The sequence below is a fragment of the Macaca mulatta genome, chromosome 11 (assembly GCF_049350105.2).
Source record: "Macaca mulatta isolate MMU2019108-1 chromosome 11, T2T-MMU8v2.0, whole genome shotgun sequence".
NCBI lineage: Eukaryota > Metazoa > Chordata > Mammalia > Primates > Cercopithecidae > Macaca > Macaca mulatta.
In genome coordinates this window covers 59578107-59592829 of record NC_133416.1, presented here as the reverse complement: position 1 = coordinate 59592829, position 14723 = coordinate 59578107, and the positions used below count along the sequence as shown (strand labels likewise).

Sequence of the window (14723 nt, the reverse complement as noted above, 5' to 3'; positions counted from 1 at the left end):
TTGTTCAGATCAGCTGGCACCTTTAGTGCCCTTTGGGGAGCAATTATTGCTGCTGACTACAGGCACAAAGGGGGCTGTGAGGTGGAGGATCTGAGGCAGGCTGGGCAGTGCCTGTTAGACACACCAAACATTGAGGAAGTGTGGCCACCCCAGCACAAATAGTGAAGATGGCAAAACATTTCTGGCCAGCATGTCTCAGGCGCCATCACAACAGAATTACCTTCTCCACACTCGGCCCCTGGAGTGTCCACAACAGAATTAGCTTCTCCACACTCGGCCCCTGGAGTGTCCACAGCAGAACTAGCTTCTCCACACTCGGCCCCTGGGAGTGTCAGCTGGGAGACCCGGATTTTGGCTGCCCCTCCAAATCACCTCTGCTCTCCTCCTCTTTCCATATAAGCTCCAGGAGGGAAGGGAGTTGTGGCTGCTTTCTTCACTGCTGTATCTCCTATGCTAGAACAGCAAGTGCCTGGCATATTATAGATGCTAATAAGTAGTTACTCACTAAACCCAGACTCCACAGAGAGTAGAAGTCTGGGAAGTCTAGCAGTCGAGGAATTGGGGGTAGGTGGCTGTGGCCTAGGTCCTCAGATGCTGTGCCCAGGGCCCTGGCTCTATGATTCAGGCCAGCCTGCTCTAGGGAGGTAACCCCTGCTGCCCCACGGTCTTTAGCCCTACCAGCCCTGCCCTGGCCCTAGCCTGGCTGGAAGCCAAAGTTCCCTGGTGCGTTCGCCACTCCTCATCTGTGGAAGAGGCATCTCCCACCCACTTCCTCTCCTCCTCCACAGCCCCTATTGCCAACTGGCCCCACCTCCTGGGATTCACCACCTGCCAAGGACCTTAGTGTTCCTCCCAGGATGACAGAGATCACCTGAGCAGGATGGGCAGAGAACAGGGAAATTGAAGAGTTTGCCTCTGCCAGCTTCAGGCACCAGAGCACACACCATGGCCCTTGAATCCAGCACTCCTCCAAACTCAAGAAAACTTGTCTCAGATAGACCCAATAACACAGAGTTGGAGAGGGCTGCAGAAAGACTGGAGAACAGAAAGGAATGTGTAGTTCTTCTTTAAATTAGACAGCCTGAATCACACGAACTTCTGCCACAATTCTATCTGGGGTGGTTAGGAGGCTAGTCGGAGCTGGGAGGAAAACGCCCAACCCTCAGAAGTGGACTAACGCTCATAACACCAGAAAACCAAGATATCAAAGGGCATGCCAGAGGCAGGCACTCCAGGGAAACAGCGTTAAGGGGTAGTGCTAGGCCCAGTTCATCTTCGATGACTTCTGAGGGATAAGTTGTAAGCAGAATTACAAACAGGTTAAAAACAAAACAAAAATGGCAGAAAGCGAAGAAGGTGTTAACAATCTATGAGTTTTGAGATTTTTAAAAGGGTGGTGACACAAGTTGTCCGGGAGACCAGGTGTCCCAGCCACTCTTCTAGATATTGACCACCAGGATAAAGGTCACGGTGCAGGTCAAAGGTCACAAAAGAGGGAGTGGAGGAGGAAGGGAGGTGAACGATCTCTATTTCAATGTAACTTGGCAAAGCCTGTGAGTAAGACTGTCTAGCTTCAGAAACAACAGTCTTGGGAAAACTAGAGGGGGAAGGGGAAAAAGAATAAACGAGCAGCCCCAGGCAAGAGGTGATGGCTGAGAAAAACCAGAACGGAAACAGAATGAGATGAAGTGACTAGGAAGAGGGCCCCAGCAGGGAACATGGGAAAGAAAGGAATGGCTGGGAGGGAAGTCAGCCTGGAGCCAGCTTCCCACATGGGAAGCATGGTGAGAGAAGGCTGGGGACCTCCCTTCCCGTGGACATGCTGGCCCAGCCACTCCCCACACCCGGACCCTCCAAGGCCTTTGTTTTGTGGAAAGCTCTGCAAGCATTTGCTCAGCACAGCTCAGGAAACAAGTGTCCTTTCTTCTGGGGGCCAGATTATCATGCAATGAAGAGTACAGAAAACAAACACAATTATTCTTTCCACTTGAGAACCATGCACCACCCTGGCTGGGGTTGGCAACGGAACCAGGTGAGGGAACTCCTCTGCTCTTCCTGGCCTGTATCAACACAAGCTATGATTCATATCTTTCCTGTGCAAACTGAGACTCCCAAATAATCTCTAGATGGGGGAGAGGCCTCCCCCTGGCCTCAGTCCCAAGGAGGAAACAGCTTAGAGAACAAAGAACTGCCGCTCCGAGTGCCAAGCTGCCATTCCAGGCAGGTGAGAACGTCTGCCAAATGGTCGGTTACCAGTGTGCCCCTAAAAGGACACCTGTGTGGAAAGACCATGGAATCTGGCTCTACTTCTTGTGGGTCTGTCTGGCTAGTTAACCATTCTGGGCTCAATGCCCTCATCCATGAAATGGAGACTGAATGCTGATTAATTCCTCTCTTACTCTCCCAGCTTTCAAAACCACAGCAAGAAGAAAGCAGGCAGCAAGATAAAAGAAGATTCAGGCCAGGTGCGGTGGCTCACGCCTGTAATCTCAGTACTTTGGGAGACCAAGGAGGATGGATGACTTGAGTTCAGGAGTTCAAGACCAGCCTGAGCAAAATAGTAAAAAAAAAAAAAAAAATAGATGGGCGTGGTGGAGCATGCCTGTAGTCCCAGCTACTCAGGAAGCTGAGGTGGGAAGATCACCTGAGCCCAGGAGGTGGAGGTTGCAGTGAGCCGAGATGGAGCCACTGCACTCCAGCCTGGGTGACAGAGTGAGACCCTGTCTCAAGGAAGAAAAAAAAAAAAGGAAGAAGATCCAGCTATGTTTGGTCTGACTCTTGCCATGGTAGAGACGGGACAATGAGTTGCAGAACAGAAGGATGAGGTGCCTTGAAGTGTTCTTTGTGGTTTGTAGACTAATGGAGAATGTAGGGGACAATCTACAAGGTTAACAGGAGAAACAGGGAAATAACAAATCCTCTGCTAGGTGCAGCTGTTGGAGCTCTTTTGATGAAGGACTGGAGAGCTAGGAATTCTTGGTCCTCAGGAGGAGGAGGGACCTGACTAGAAGACTTCTGGGATAGGCAGCCTCAAATGCAGCCTGGAGGTAATGCTTCATGGTACACCATCTTGTACAGTTTTATCTTCCCAACAGGACCATGAACTTGTTGAAGGTAAATAATGTTCATTGTGTTTCTTTTGAATTCCCATAGGACTAGTCACAGGATGGACACATGTTTGGCACTTCCTTAATATTAGTTCATTGTATCAGAAGCAGGGAAGCCTCAAGAGACATTTACTCAGCACTTACATGTATCAGGCCTTGCAAAAGTTTTCACATGTGAATATTCATCACAAACCCCATTTTACAGACATGCAAGTTGAGGCACAGAAAAGTTTCATGGCTTGCTCAAGGTCCCACAACTATGAGCAGGTCTGAGATTCAAACCCAAGTCTTCCGCCCCTCACAACCTCTGTCCCCAGGAGACAGAGCGCTGGCTGGCCTTGAGAGTCACATTATATTGCAGTGGGCAGGGCACAGGCACACACACGCTCCAGAAAACCACGTGTGTGACCTACACAATAGATATGGAAAATTAAGAGCAGAATAAAGGGGCCATCAAAGAGGGGTGGATTACTAAGGAAGATGATTACAGAGCAGGACCTTCAAGGTCTGGAAAGATAGCTTGATGGGGCTTGGGGAACCAGGCAGTAGCTGCTGAGAAAATGCTTAGGGAATAGGAAGCACCCCAAGGAAACAGTGAAGCACAGTGGCTTGTATTAACACAAGATGTTTGGACAGGAAGGAGTTGGTCCCAGGCCTAAGAAAGCGGTTTAGAAATGAGGCAGCGTTTGCTGAGTCCTTTACAAGATGCATCATTAGCACATGACGGAAAGCAATTAACTTGCTTCTTACTCATCTGCTGATCAAGTTGCAACTGGAAAGGAGTTTGCACATTGTGGGGAGGGGGTGCCAGGGAACCAGCGAGTGGCCCTTACACCATTTCCCGAGGGATGTCGAGTGTGAGCTCAGGGTTGGCGGATGCCCAGGGGATGCCATCAGAAGGCCCTATCCATTAGCAGTGCCCCGCCCCCGCAGGATGCTCATAAAAGTCATGGGCTCAGGGCTCCCCAGCCACCTGTCTTCTCCACTGCCTGCACCAGCCCACCTCAGGTGCCTTCTCACCAGACTTCCTCACCCACCATGTCTCGGCAGTCCTCCATCACCTTCCAGTCTGGCAGCCGCAGGGGCTTCAGCACCACCTCGGCCACCACCCCAGCAACTGGCCGCTCTCGCTTCAGCTCTGTCTCTGTGGCCCGCTCTGCAGCGGGGAATGGGGGCCTGGGAAAGATCAGCAGTGCTGGAGCCAGCTTTGGAAGCCGCAGCCTCTACAACCTGGGGGGTGCCAAGTGGGTCTCCATCAGTGGGTGTGGCAGCAGTTTCCGAAGTGGCTTTGGTGGCAGGGCCAGCAGTGGGTTTGGAGTCAACAGTGGATTTGGCTATGGGGGTGGAGTTGGAGGAGGCTTCAGTGGCCCCAGCTTCCCTGTGTGTCCCCCTGGAGGCATCCAAGAGGTCACCGTCAACCAGAGTCTCCTGACTCCTCTCAACCTGCAAATCGACCCCACCATCCAGCGGGTACGGGCCGAGGAGCGCGAGCAGATCAAGACCCTCAACAACAAGTTCGCCTCCTTCATCGACAAGGTGAGCAGGGGCTTCATCCACCCCCTTGGGTTTGGTATCGAATAAACTCTTGGAAGGGCCATCCCATGGTGGGAGAGCAATAATGAAACGACTCCACTGTGGGAATGAGCACTGTTCAGCAAGGCCTCCCAGGGGCTGAGACCCTTTCAAGTCAGGCCAGCTTGCCCCACAGGACCTGGCAAAAATTTCCTCTCTTTCACAACCACGCGGGCTGGTTCAGTCAACACCAAGGGAAGAGTTTAGTTGATTCTCTACAGGAGAGTTGCTGCTCAGCAAACTACCCTAACCCAGAGTAGGTGGTATTGAGAAATTTAACCCAAAAGCAGCCAACAGAAGCCTCTAGGCCCCACCACCCAAATCCTATGCAAGCCCTAGGGAACTTTCTGGTAGCTCCATGGACTGCCTCCTTCTGCGTTGGACTTGTCAGTTACATTATTGTCAATGGGTGCCACGTGAAAAAAATATATCTTTTTCTTCTCTCCCTTATGAATAGGAGTGTCTGACTCTGCCTCTCCAACTTCTCAAGGTTTCATTCTCTCTTCTTCCCTCCAGGTGAGGTTCTTGGAGCAGCAAAACAAGGTCCTAGAGACCAAGTGGGCCCTCCTTCAGGAGCAGGGCTCCAGGACCGTGAGGCAGAATCTAGAGCCCCTCTTTGATTCCTATATCAGTGAGCTCCGACGGCAGCTGGAAAGCATCACCACCGAGAGGGGCAGGCTTGAAGCTGAGCTGAGGAACATGCAGGATGTTGTAGAAGATTTCAAAGTCAGGTAAGTGGAACACTGGCTTCTGGCCACACACAGCCATCCTAAGGCTCCTTTGTATGAGGATCAGAGAGGTGCAAAGGAGCAAATGCCGGTATCAGCTGGGAGCTTTGGAACTGTAGCTGTTATCCCTCAAGGTGGAGACAGCACTGTGTGGGGTAACACAAGGACCTTCATCTCGTGCATCTCTATTGATGAAGATCCTATTCCTTTTGTCCACATGACTACAAAGGGGTATCAGCATCATCCGACAAAACATTGCTACTCACTCTAGAAATCATAATGTAATTTCACAGTCAGTATATTGTTTAATTCCATTGGACATGGGCTCAATTACTGGGATGGTTTGCATTTCCAGGATGGCATTCACTGTGGAGTGAAGAGAGGTAGCAAGGAAGAGTTTAAAGGAGGCAATCTGACCTTCCTTGTGGGGGGCAACTTTTGACTGCACATCATCCAGGCTGCAGTAGGTGAGGTATCCAGTGGAAAGGGATTTGGCCCAGGCTAACCCGTTAGCCAGCTTGCCCTTATTTCTGAGCTTGAGCTACCCCTAGTTACAAAAAGCATACTTCTCGGGGGCCACCCTGAGGTTCAGTGAAAATATATCAAAATGTACCTGAAAGAGCCTGCTGAACAGATAAAGTTTACTCCACGATTTCAGCAGACACTTGAGGTGGAAAACCATTTTAAAGATTGGCATTGCATATCTATCAAAAGATGGAATTGCCTAAGTACATTTTTCTATTCCTTTAAGTTCCATGCTCACCTTCTACTCTTAGAAAAGTTTATTAAAAACTAGCAGAAGAAATTATCCCCCTTTTATGGAGGGAGAAATAGAGGTTAGGTGAATCACCCAAAGTCACGCCCAGGTCAGCGGAAGAGCTGGAAATGATTCGAGGGCTCTTAACTCTTGCTACACCAGCCCAGGAAGAGTTCAATGCAAACTTACTCAACAGCACACCCCCTCCTCTGTCCTTATAGGTATGAAGATGAAATTAACAAGCGCACGGCTGCTGAGAATGAATTTGTAGCCCTGAAAAAGGTGAGTGGGGATGTCTCTCAAAGGAAAAGGTTTAAAACAGAATCTGGAGTGTCGGGTAACCTGATCTCTGACCCTTGGGCCACCAAAAAAATGTCACATCAACCATGAGAATATCTGCAGGGTTCAAACCTCCTAACATGTTCCCTCTACGTTGATGGCCCCATTAGCCCTACTTGGGTTTCTGTGAGCTCAGGGATTCAAGTCCCAGTTCTTAGTAATCACCCATCCCCAACCCCAAATCCCCCAGACACAGAGTTTTCTAAAATCCAAACTAGATGGGCTAGGGAGAAATCTGCTCAGCTTCTTTTGGGCTAAGTGCTTGGGGCTGCAGACTCAAAGAAGCATCCTGTGCTGTCGTTCCAGGACGTAGATGCTGCCTACATGAACAAGGTGGAGCTGGAGGCCAAGGTCAAATCTCTGCCTGAGGAGATCAACTTCCTCCACTCAGTCTTTGATGCAGTAAGAGTCTGCAAGTATTTCTGTCCCTCCTAGGTCTGGGGCCTGGAAAGAAAAGGATGATGCATTGTGTCATTCATTTACTCAGTGCCTCTGCCCAACATCTTGCCTGGATACTTCAAGCTGGGGCTTGGGGGTAAGGGGACCAGGGAGAACTGCTTGGAGCCTTATCCTACTAAACTACCCCAGCTCTGATGCTTCTCCCCCGAACTCCCTCATCCCATGAAAGGACAACATCTAGCAAGGAGAGAGTACTGATTCCCAAATTCAAGGTCACTGGGTAACTTTCCCAAGGAATCAAGACATACCTGTTCCCTTCCCCTTCCCTGAAAAGTATTTAAAAAGAAAAAAAAGCAAGCTACCCCTCAGCTCATTGGTCAGGGGGCTTCCTGCCCTTTGAAGATGCCTCCTTCTGAGCGCTAACCCTCCGAAGGCAGAGACCTGGGTCTGTGGAAAGAGAGAGAGAGGTGGAAAGTGATGGAGTCACACTACGCAGGGGGAAGCAGGGTCCCAGATGTCCCCTGATGCTCTTGAAGAAGGCTTTTATGCTGGCAGACTGAACAGACATATGTCACATTCAAATCTGTGCAATTCTAATTCAGAAGATGCTTATCCATCCTTACGCCCAGGGAAAGCACACAGATGGGAGCCTTGAGAAGCAAGGCTGGGAAAGACTTTCACCACACTGATCTTTGGGGATGAATGGGAATACCTAGGGAACAGCTGGGAGAATCTTCCAGGAATACCAAGGAAAGGATTCCTGACCTAGATGGGTAGTCAACCATGAAGATTTAAGATCCTTCTTCTTATGCCTTGGTGATGCTGAGTTTACTGCCCTGCAGGAGCTGTCCCAGTTGCAGACCCAGGTCAGTGACACGTCAGTGGTGCTGTCCATGGACAACAGCCGCAACCTGGACCTGGACAGTATCATCGCCGAGGTCAAAGCGCAATACGAGGACATTGCCAACCGCAGCCGGGCCGAGGCTGAGTCCTGGTACCAGACCAAGGTGAGCATGGACACCTGCATGATAGGCTCCAGGGTTAGTGTTCTCTGAGGCTCCACATTATCACTTAACTCAACCTCAGGAAATGTGTGAGCACATTCGTTTATTTCAACTTAGCAGGCATGTCTTTGATGCTATGAAAACTTAGCTTAAAATGCATGTGGAAGCCCAACCAGGCACACTAATATGTGATCAACCCAATGCTGGGAGCTCGGGACATCCACCGGCCCCATATTCCTCAAGATCTGGGTGGCAGCAGAGTGAGACACCAGGACAACTGAGACACAGTCATGAAGCAGTTTCTAAAAGGCTTATTTATTCTCTATAAAATTTCTGAGCTCCTGCTGTATGCCAATCAAGGTTACAGGGTTGCAAATGAATAAACTGCAAACAGAGAACCCAAGCTCTGGAAGGCCATGAAGTGAATAGACAATCATGGAAGGGAAAAGATAGCATGAATAAAAAGCTTCCAGGAAGACGTGGGAGCTTTGTCCAGTTGGGAAGCCATGAGGGACAAAAGATTGCCGAGGAGTGGGGAGAGATTTAAGGCTGAACAAGGAGCTGGCAGGCAGAAACAAGCAAGGGAGTTTACGTCAGGAAGAGGAAGGCTGGGATAAACACAAACAGCTACTTCCCAGAGCTCAGACAGCCACAAAGATGTTTGGCTTTGGAAGGGTACAGGTGACCCACGATACCAGCTCCCTGCCAAATCCAGACCCCTCTTGGGGCAGCTGCTCACTTACAAGCTGGTTCCTACTCTTTGCCTGCTCCATGCACTGCCTCAGTCCCGTCTGGTCAGGAGTGTGGTGGAAAGGAAGGTGGGTAGCAGGGGCCAGGGGTCCACAGCGCAGAGGCAGCGCCTTGACGGTGAGAGGAAACATGATGCACTTAACCCCAAGGTGAAGTGGTTGAAATCGATAGCAAACAATTCCTCATGTTGTTGGGTTGTTGCTCCATTTAATCGTGTATAGAAACAGGAAGCTGAGCTCGTCAGCACTTTCAAGAACCTCACAGATCTTGACTCAGGCAGGGGATCTCCTTGTGTTGGGGAAGGGTGTACATTTCACTTCAGTCTGCTGGAGGAGACAGGGTGTAATTATCGCTCTTAAATTCATGTGTCCTGTGTCCTGGATATGCACCATTAGATTGAGAACTACCTGAGATTGGAAATACTTTTACAAAGACTTCAAAATTGTGCCTTCCACAGCCTCTGTACCATCCCACACCGTTCCCCCATATCTCCTCCCTGTTTCCCCAGCACTGGTGTTTGGTGGGCTACCAAAATTCATGAGCACAGTTGGTCTGGATGCATGCTTTGTGACCAGAAACTCCCCAGGGATAGTGACCAAATCACCATCTCACTCCTAGAACTCACCATGTTCCTTTCCTGACCCAGGGCCTTCATGCAGGCTGTTTCCTTTGTCTGGAATGTTCTCCCCCACAGCTGGTCACTTAGGTCCCTCCTTCTCATCCTTCAGACCATAGCTCAGGCCTCTCCATCTCTGGAGAGACTTCCCTGACCACCACTCCCCACTTCCAACTCTAGGTCAGATTCCTTCACTACACTGTTCATTTCCTAAGGGCACTTATCTCAGTGTGGAACTATACATTTGATCATATGCTGATTCAATTAATGTCTATGTCCCCCAATAAACTGTAAGCTTCAGGGGGAAGGAGTGAATGACCAGGAATAAATGAGCCTGCTTGTGGCACCCAGGGTGAGTCTGTGTGCACAGCGAGTGCCCGGGCCAGGCATTTGACTCAGTGACTGAGTTTGCTCTGGTTCTCTCAGTATGAGGAGCTGCAGGTCACAGCAGGCAGACATGGGGATGACCTTCGAAACACCAAACAAGAGATCTCTGAAATGAACCGCATGATCCAGAGGCTGAGAGCTGAGATCGACAGCGTCAAGAAGCAGGTAAAGTTTTGGCAGGGCCAAGAGCTCCTCAAATGCTCATTTCTTCTGGGCCATTCTGCCATCTTTAAGAACTCCTCCCCAAGAAGCACCACACCTCCATGGGCTGTCAGCAGGATTCATGGTTTCCTCCTGTCCTTACAGTGCTCCAGCTTGCAAACAGCCATTGCTGATGCAGAACAGCGTGGAGAACTGGCTCTCAAGGATGCACGGGCCAAGTTGGTGGACCTTGAGGAGGCTCTGCAGAAGGCCAAGCAGGATATGGCTCGGCTCCTGCGTGAGTACCAGGAGCTGATGAACATCAAGCTGGCCCTGGACGTGGAGATCGCCACCTACCGCAAGCTGCTGGAGGGCGAGGAGTGCAGGTGAGATAGATGCACCAACTTCATCCTCAAAGCAAGTTGAGTTCCCCCCAGCTTCCTGGGCATTCCTAGGGGCTCAGGCTGTTGCAGCCCCTTCTCCTGGAAGAAAATGCAGCTCAGAATTGGGCTATGGCAAAAAAAAAAAAAAAAGTAATTTTAATTTCCTTCCAGGCTAGTAAATCATTTGAGGTGCAACTACAATTAGTACCCCCATGGAAACCTAAAACCTGATCAGGTCTAGGTAAATGAATTCTACCAAAGGAGACATCTGGTTACATGGCAGCTCTCAAAATGTGGTCTAAAAGGCCATAGGCTGAAAACAAACAGTCCTAGGATTTGGGCTTACAGATCTACCACTAAGTAGCTACATAACCTTGGGAAAGTCAGTCTCCCTTCTCTGGCCCTCAATTTCTTCAATGATAAAATGAAAAGGTCAGATTACATGATCTGCAAAGCTTCATGGGAGTTTTGTGCTCTACCAGTTAGAAGCTGTGTAGCCAAGAGCAGATTACTTAACCTCTCCATGTCTCAGTGTTCTCACCCAATAAAATGTAAATAACAATAGTTCTAAATTCTCACATTATTAAAAGGGTTAAAACAGGGGAATACACACAAAGCTCTTAGAACAATGCATGGTACACAGCGTGTTCAATAAATGTTAGCTATCATTCAGCTTCGTGGCCAAAGACATAGGTTTTGGTGTCAGATGAATCTGGCTTCAAATCCAGCTTTGTGACTATGGGCAAGTTAGTTAACTTGTCTGAGCTTCCATTTCTCCCTCTACAAAAGTGAGTGAATAATACCTACCTCATGGGGTTGTTGAGAGAACTGAGTGGTGTGATGTAGGTAACAGATACTCAACAACTGTTAGCTCTTGTTAAGATTCTCAGTATGTGTTTATGAATGAATGCCAGTTCTGTCCTGAAGATGCTAAAGCAAAGTTACTTGGTTACTAAGATAATAATAAACTGATATTACTATTGTTATTTTTATGACTCAGACTCCTCTCCACACTTATGTATAATAAGCTCTGCGCTGGCTCAGTGCTTGACAATGGACCCTTGTTGAGAGACAAATCTTATTATAGGACAGGCCCTTCCTATCCAGTTGATGCCATTGTATGATTACTTTTAATTTCCTTAAGGCATCTAACTAGTTTAAACCAAAAAATGGATTTCTGAGATTATAGATTTTTGCTCCTATGAACCTCAAACTCCATCTTATTTTATTCATTAGATTATTAATATTATCTTTAATATTACTAGTTCTCAAATGATTTCAACCTGTATTACTTCTGCAATAAAAATAATAAAGTATGTTTAAATGCTTTGAAAACAATTACAAAAGTGTCATTGCAAAGGCCCATAAGCTGCTGGCCACATTGGTAACCTTTCTTCTCCCCGCTCTTCCCAATCAGGTTGAGTGGAGAGGGAGTTTCTCCAGTTAACATTTGTGAGTATGACATCCTTCTTGTGCCATTTGGAGTGTGTGTGGTAGAGGGGATGGGGATGTGGTGGGCCTGCAGGAGGGTGAAGATATGAGGGGTTAGAAGGGACCTCACAGACAGAGTTCATTTGGAGAAGGTTGGAGGTTTTGAGTCCCTTACAAAGCAAGCCATATTAGGAGAGTCTTTGATGTCACAGTTCTTTCCTCTTTGAGAGTGAGGGTGTCACAGAAGGGGTGATGGGAGATTTGTTGTCATTGTTCTGAGTGGGTTTAAAAGATCCTGGCCACATCTCCTCCCTGCCAGAATTCCCTGCCTTTTTTGTTGGGGCTGCAAGCCCAGCACAGAAGTGAGCATTTGATGAAGACAGGATTTATGACAATTCCTGGTCTGGCTTGGACCTTTAAAGGGAGCCTTTATGCTGCAGACAAGAGCATTGCCAACTAGGCAGCTTGTCTCCCAAACCATTTTTGAAGAAGCTCCACTGCTTGGCTCAGTTCTGCAGAGTATATCTGCAGAAAGATGCCAAGGGTTTTCAAAGCAGTGAGGGCAGCATAAAATATGACAGTTAGGTACAGTAGCTCTAAAACAGGAGAGTTATTAACAAGATGGCATGGCCCTGTGCTGGTGAGAGAAATGGTCACTCACAGAGCTCAGTGCTGGCATCACAAGGGCAACAGAAATGACTCTTACAACTCACCCTCTACAAATCAGTTTGGGTTTGGTTTTCTTGATGGGCATTCATAAGGGCAATTGATTATATTAGCCAATGATTCTAGAAGGCAAAGCCGTCTGAACCACCCAGGTGTCCTTCTTCCCTGATGTCCTTGTCTGGTGGTGCCGGAGACCCTCTAAGCTAATTTTGGGGACAGACCTTCAAGCATAACCTTGAAGCTCCTTTTCTCTTGAAAACACCTCATTGTCTGTATTAGTTTTCCAGGTCTGCTGCAGCAAAGTACCACCAGTCAGGTAGCTTAAAGCAACAGAAATGTTTTGTCTCACAGTTCCGGAGGCTGAAATTAGGGGTTAGCAGGGCCCTGCTCCCTCTGAAACTTGGAGCCCAGGCCAACCTCCTGCTCTGTATGTCAGGCAGGGTGGCGCTATCCCCTCTCCAAACCAGATGGAGTCCTGGAACATGGTGGCCCAGCCCCCCTCCAGCCTCCTCCTAGCTCTGGCAGTGGCCATCCATCCTCGGTGTTCCTTGGCTTGTGGCTGCATCCCTCCACTCTGTCTCTGTGATTGTATGACCGTGTGCCTGTGTGTCTGTGGCTTCAGATGAATGTCTTCCTTCTTTCTGTATGGACACCAGTCATGTTAGATCAGAGCCCACCCTACAGACTTTATCTTAACTTGGTTGTACCTGCAACAATCCCATTTCCAAATAAGACTGCATTCACGGATGCTGGTGTTAACACTTCACCATAGGTTTTTGAAAGACACGGTTCATTCTGTAACTGAGTCTATTTTTTTTATTTGATTTTCCTTCTGCAGAACCCTAAGTAGGGTATTAGAATGTGTAAGGGGATGAGTTATAAATTAGGAGAAGAATAGGTTGGGAGGAGAACTGGGGCACAGTTGACTGGCCAACAGGTTAATCTGTCACTTGATCCATCAAGAATATTCCAGCCTCCACTCTGTGACTCTGAGTGTGGGGCTGGGGGACCCTGAGGGAAGAGGAGTGTGCCCCTCCCCCGATGAGCATCTAGAAGGAAGAGAAACTCTGGAGTCAGGCCCGGAGAGGGAGACAGGCCCAGATGGCACAGCAGGAAGATCAAAGGGAAAGCAGGTGGACTGGAGCTGCTTCCAGGAGGAGAGGGCTCCAGTAGGTTCTAGAAGGGGAGGAGGAAGCCATTCCTGCCTGAGAGGCTGCCTGGAGCTGCAGCTCAGGAACACAGGCCAAGGCATATGGCAGTGATCTCACTAAGCAGGGGATATTGGAAGGAGGCAAACTGCTGGCTGATGAGACCACTCCTCCCCACCAAAGGACTCCAGGGCACAGGCCCTGACACTCCCACTGTCTTCTCTCCTGCACTTGATCTGACCACACCTCCTTTCTTCCCGGCAGCTGTGGTCACCTCCACTCTTTCCAGTGGCTATGGAAGCGGCAGCGGCATTGGAGGTGGAAGCCTGGGCCTCGGTGGGGGCAGCGGCTACTCCTTCACCACCAGTGGCGGGCATAGCCTGGGTGCAGGCCTGGGAAGTTCTGGTTTCAGTGCCACCAGCAACCGGGGCCTAGGGGGCAGTGGTTCTAGTGTCAAGTTTGTCTCTACCACATCCTCCAGCCGGAAGAGCTACAAGCACTAAGAGAGCCGCATGGCTCCCTCTCCCCTGCCTTGAGGCCTGTTTGCAGTCACACCTGGACACCTGGGTCCTCCTCCTTCCTCTCTCCTTGTAAGGTGCACTTGTGCTGCTGGGAGCCTGGAGTACTGGCTACACCCCATTCCCAGGCCTAAGCTAGCTTCTCCCTCCTGACAGTGCCCAGACTGCCGGCAGCACCTGTCTGCTACACATGTAAAACCAAAACCTGCTCTCTCCCGAGGCTCTCATTCAGCCTATCTTGTGAGGTCCAAGCAGCTGGAAAGTCCTCCTCCAGCTCCACCTCCCTCCCTCCCTCCAGATGCAGAGGTTGGGAAGTCTGTCTCAACGCTAGGTTGTCACCCACCTGTCTCATCGTGTTTATAAGCAGCCTGTTGGGAGTGAGCGCTCCTTCTGTTCCCTCCCTGGAATGTGTCTATTAAATGCATGTGTCACCTGTTTGTTGTCTGGTCCTCTGTTTGGAATGGTGACGGACCCAAAGTAATTCTCCTCCTCCCCCAGGCCTGCTCCCAGAACAGGCCTCACACAAGCAGTGCTCAGAGGCATCAGCCCTGGCCCCTTCCCTCTGAGCTAAGAAGGCTGGCTGGCAGGAAGGGAGGGCGGGCTGCAGAGGAGCAGGGAGTGCAGGGCTGGCCAGACTTCCTTTTCCCTCTCTTTGGCATGCATTGTTTGGGGAGCTGGAGCTACTGGGGGAAGCCCAGACTGGCCTCCCTGCTCTGTTGGTGCCGTCCCTGTTCCAAACCAGTGTTCCAGAATGCCGACACCGGGTGGGCGGCCCAG

At 49.6% G+C, this 14723-nt stretch overlaps 1 protein-coding gene across 1 annotated transcript; it reads left to right on the top strand.

The window, feature by feature from the left end:
• The first annotated feature begins 3507 nt into the window (after nucleotides 1-3507).
• Nucleotides 3508-14382, top strand: KRT75 (keratin 75). The gene is made up of 9 exons (XM_001098580.4): nucleotides 3508-4643; nucleotides 5196-5410; nucleotides 6386-6446; nucleotides 6810-6905; nucleotides 7745-7909; nucleotides 9699-9824; nucleotides 9966-10186; nucleotides 11601-11635; nucleotides 13693-14382. Exons 1-9 carry the CDS (start codon nucleotides 3984-3986, stop codon nucleotides 13929-13931), a joined length of 1818 nt encoding a protein of 605 aa, XP_001098580.4. The 5' UTR covers nucleotides 3508-3983; the 3' UTR covers nucleotides 13932-14382.
• The last annotated feature ends 341 nt before the right edge of the window (nucleotides 14383-14723 follow it).

Coding starts and splice junctions, on each gene's coding strand:
- KRT75 (XM_001098580.4), top strand. CDS start 3,984: ATGCCCAGGGGATGCCATCAGAAGGCCCTATCCATTAGCAGTGCCCCG. Junction 6,906..7,744: donor TCCACTCAGTCTTTGATGCA/GTAAGAGTCTGC, acceptor ACTGCCCTGCAG/GAGCTGTCCCAGTTGCAGAC. Junction 11,636..13,692: donor AGTTTCTCCAGTTAACATTT/GTGAGTATGACA, acceptor TCTTCCCGGCAG/CTGTGGTCACCTCCACTCTT.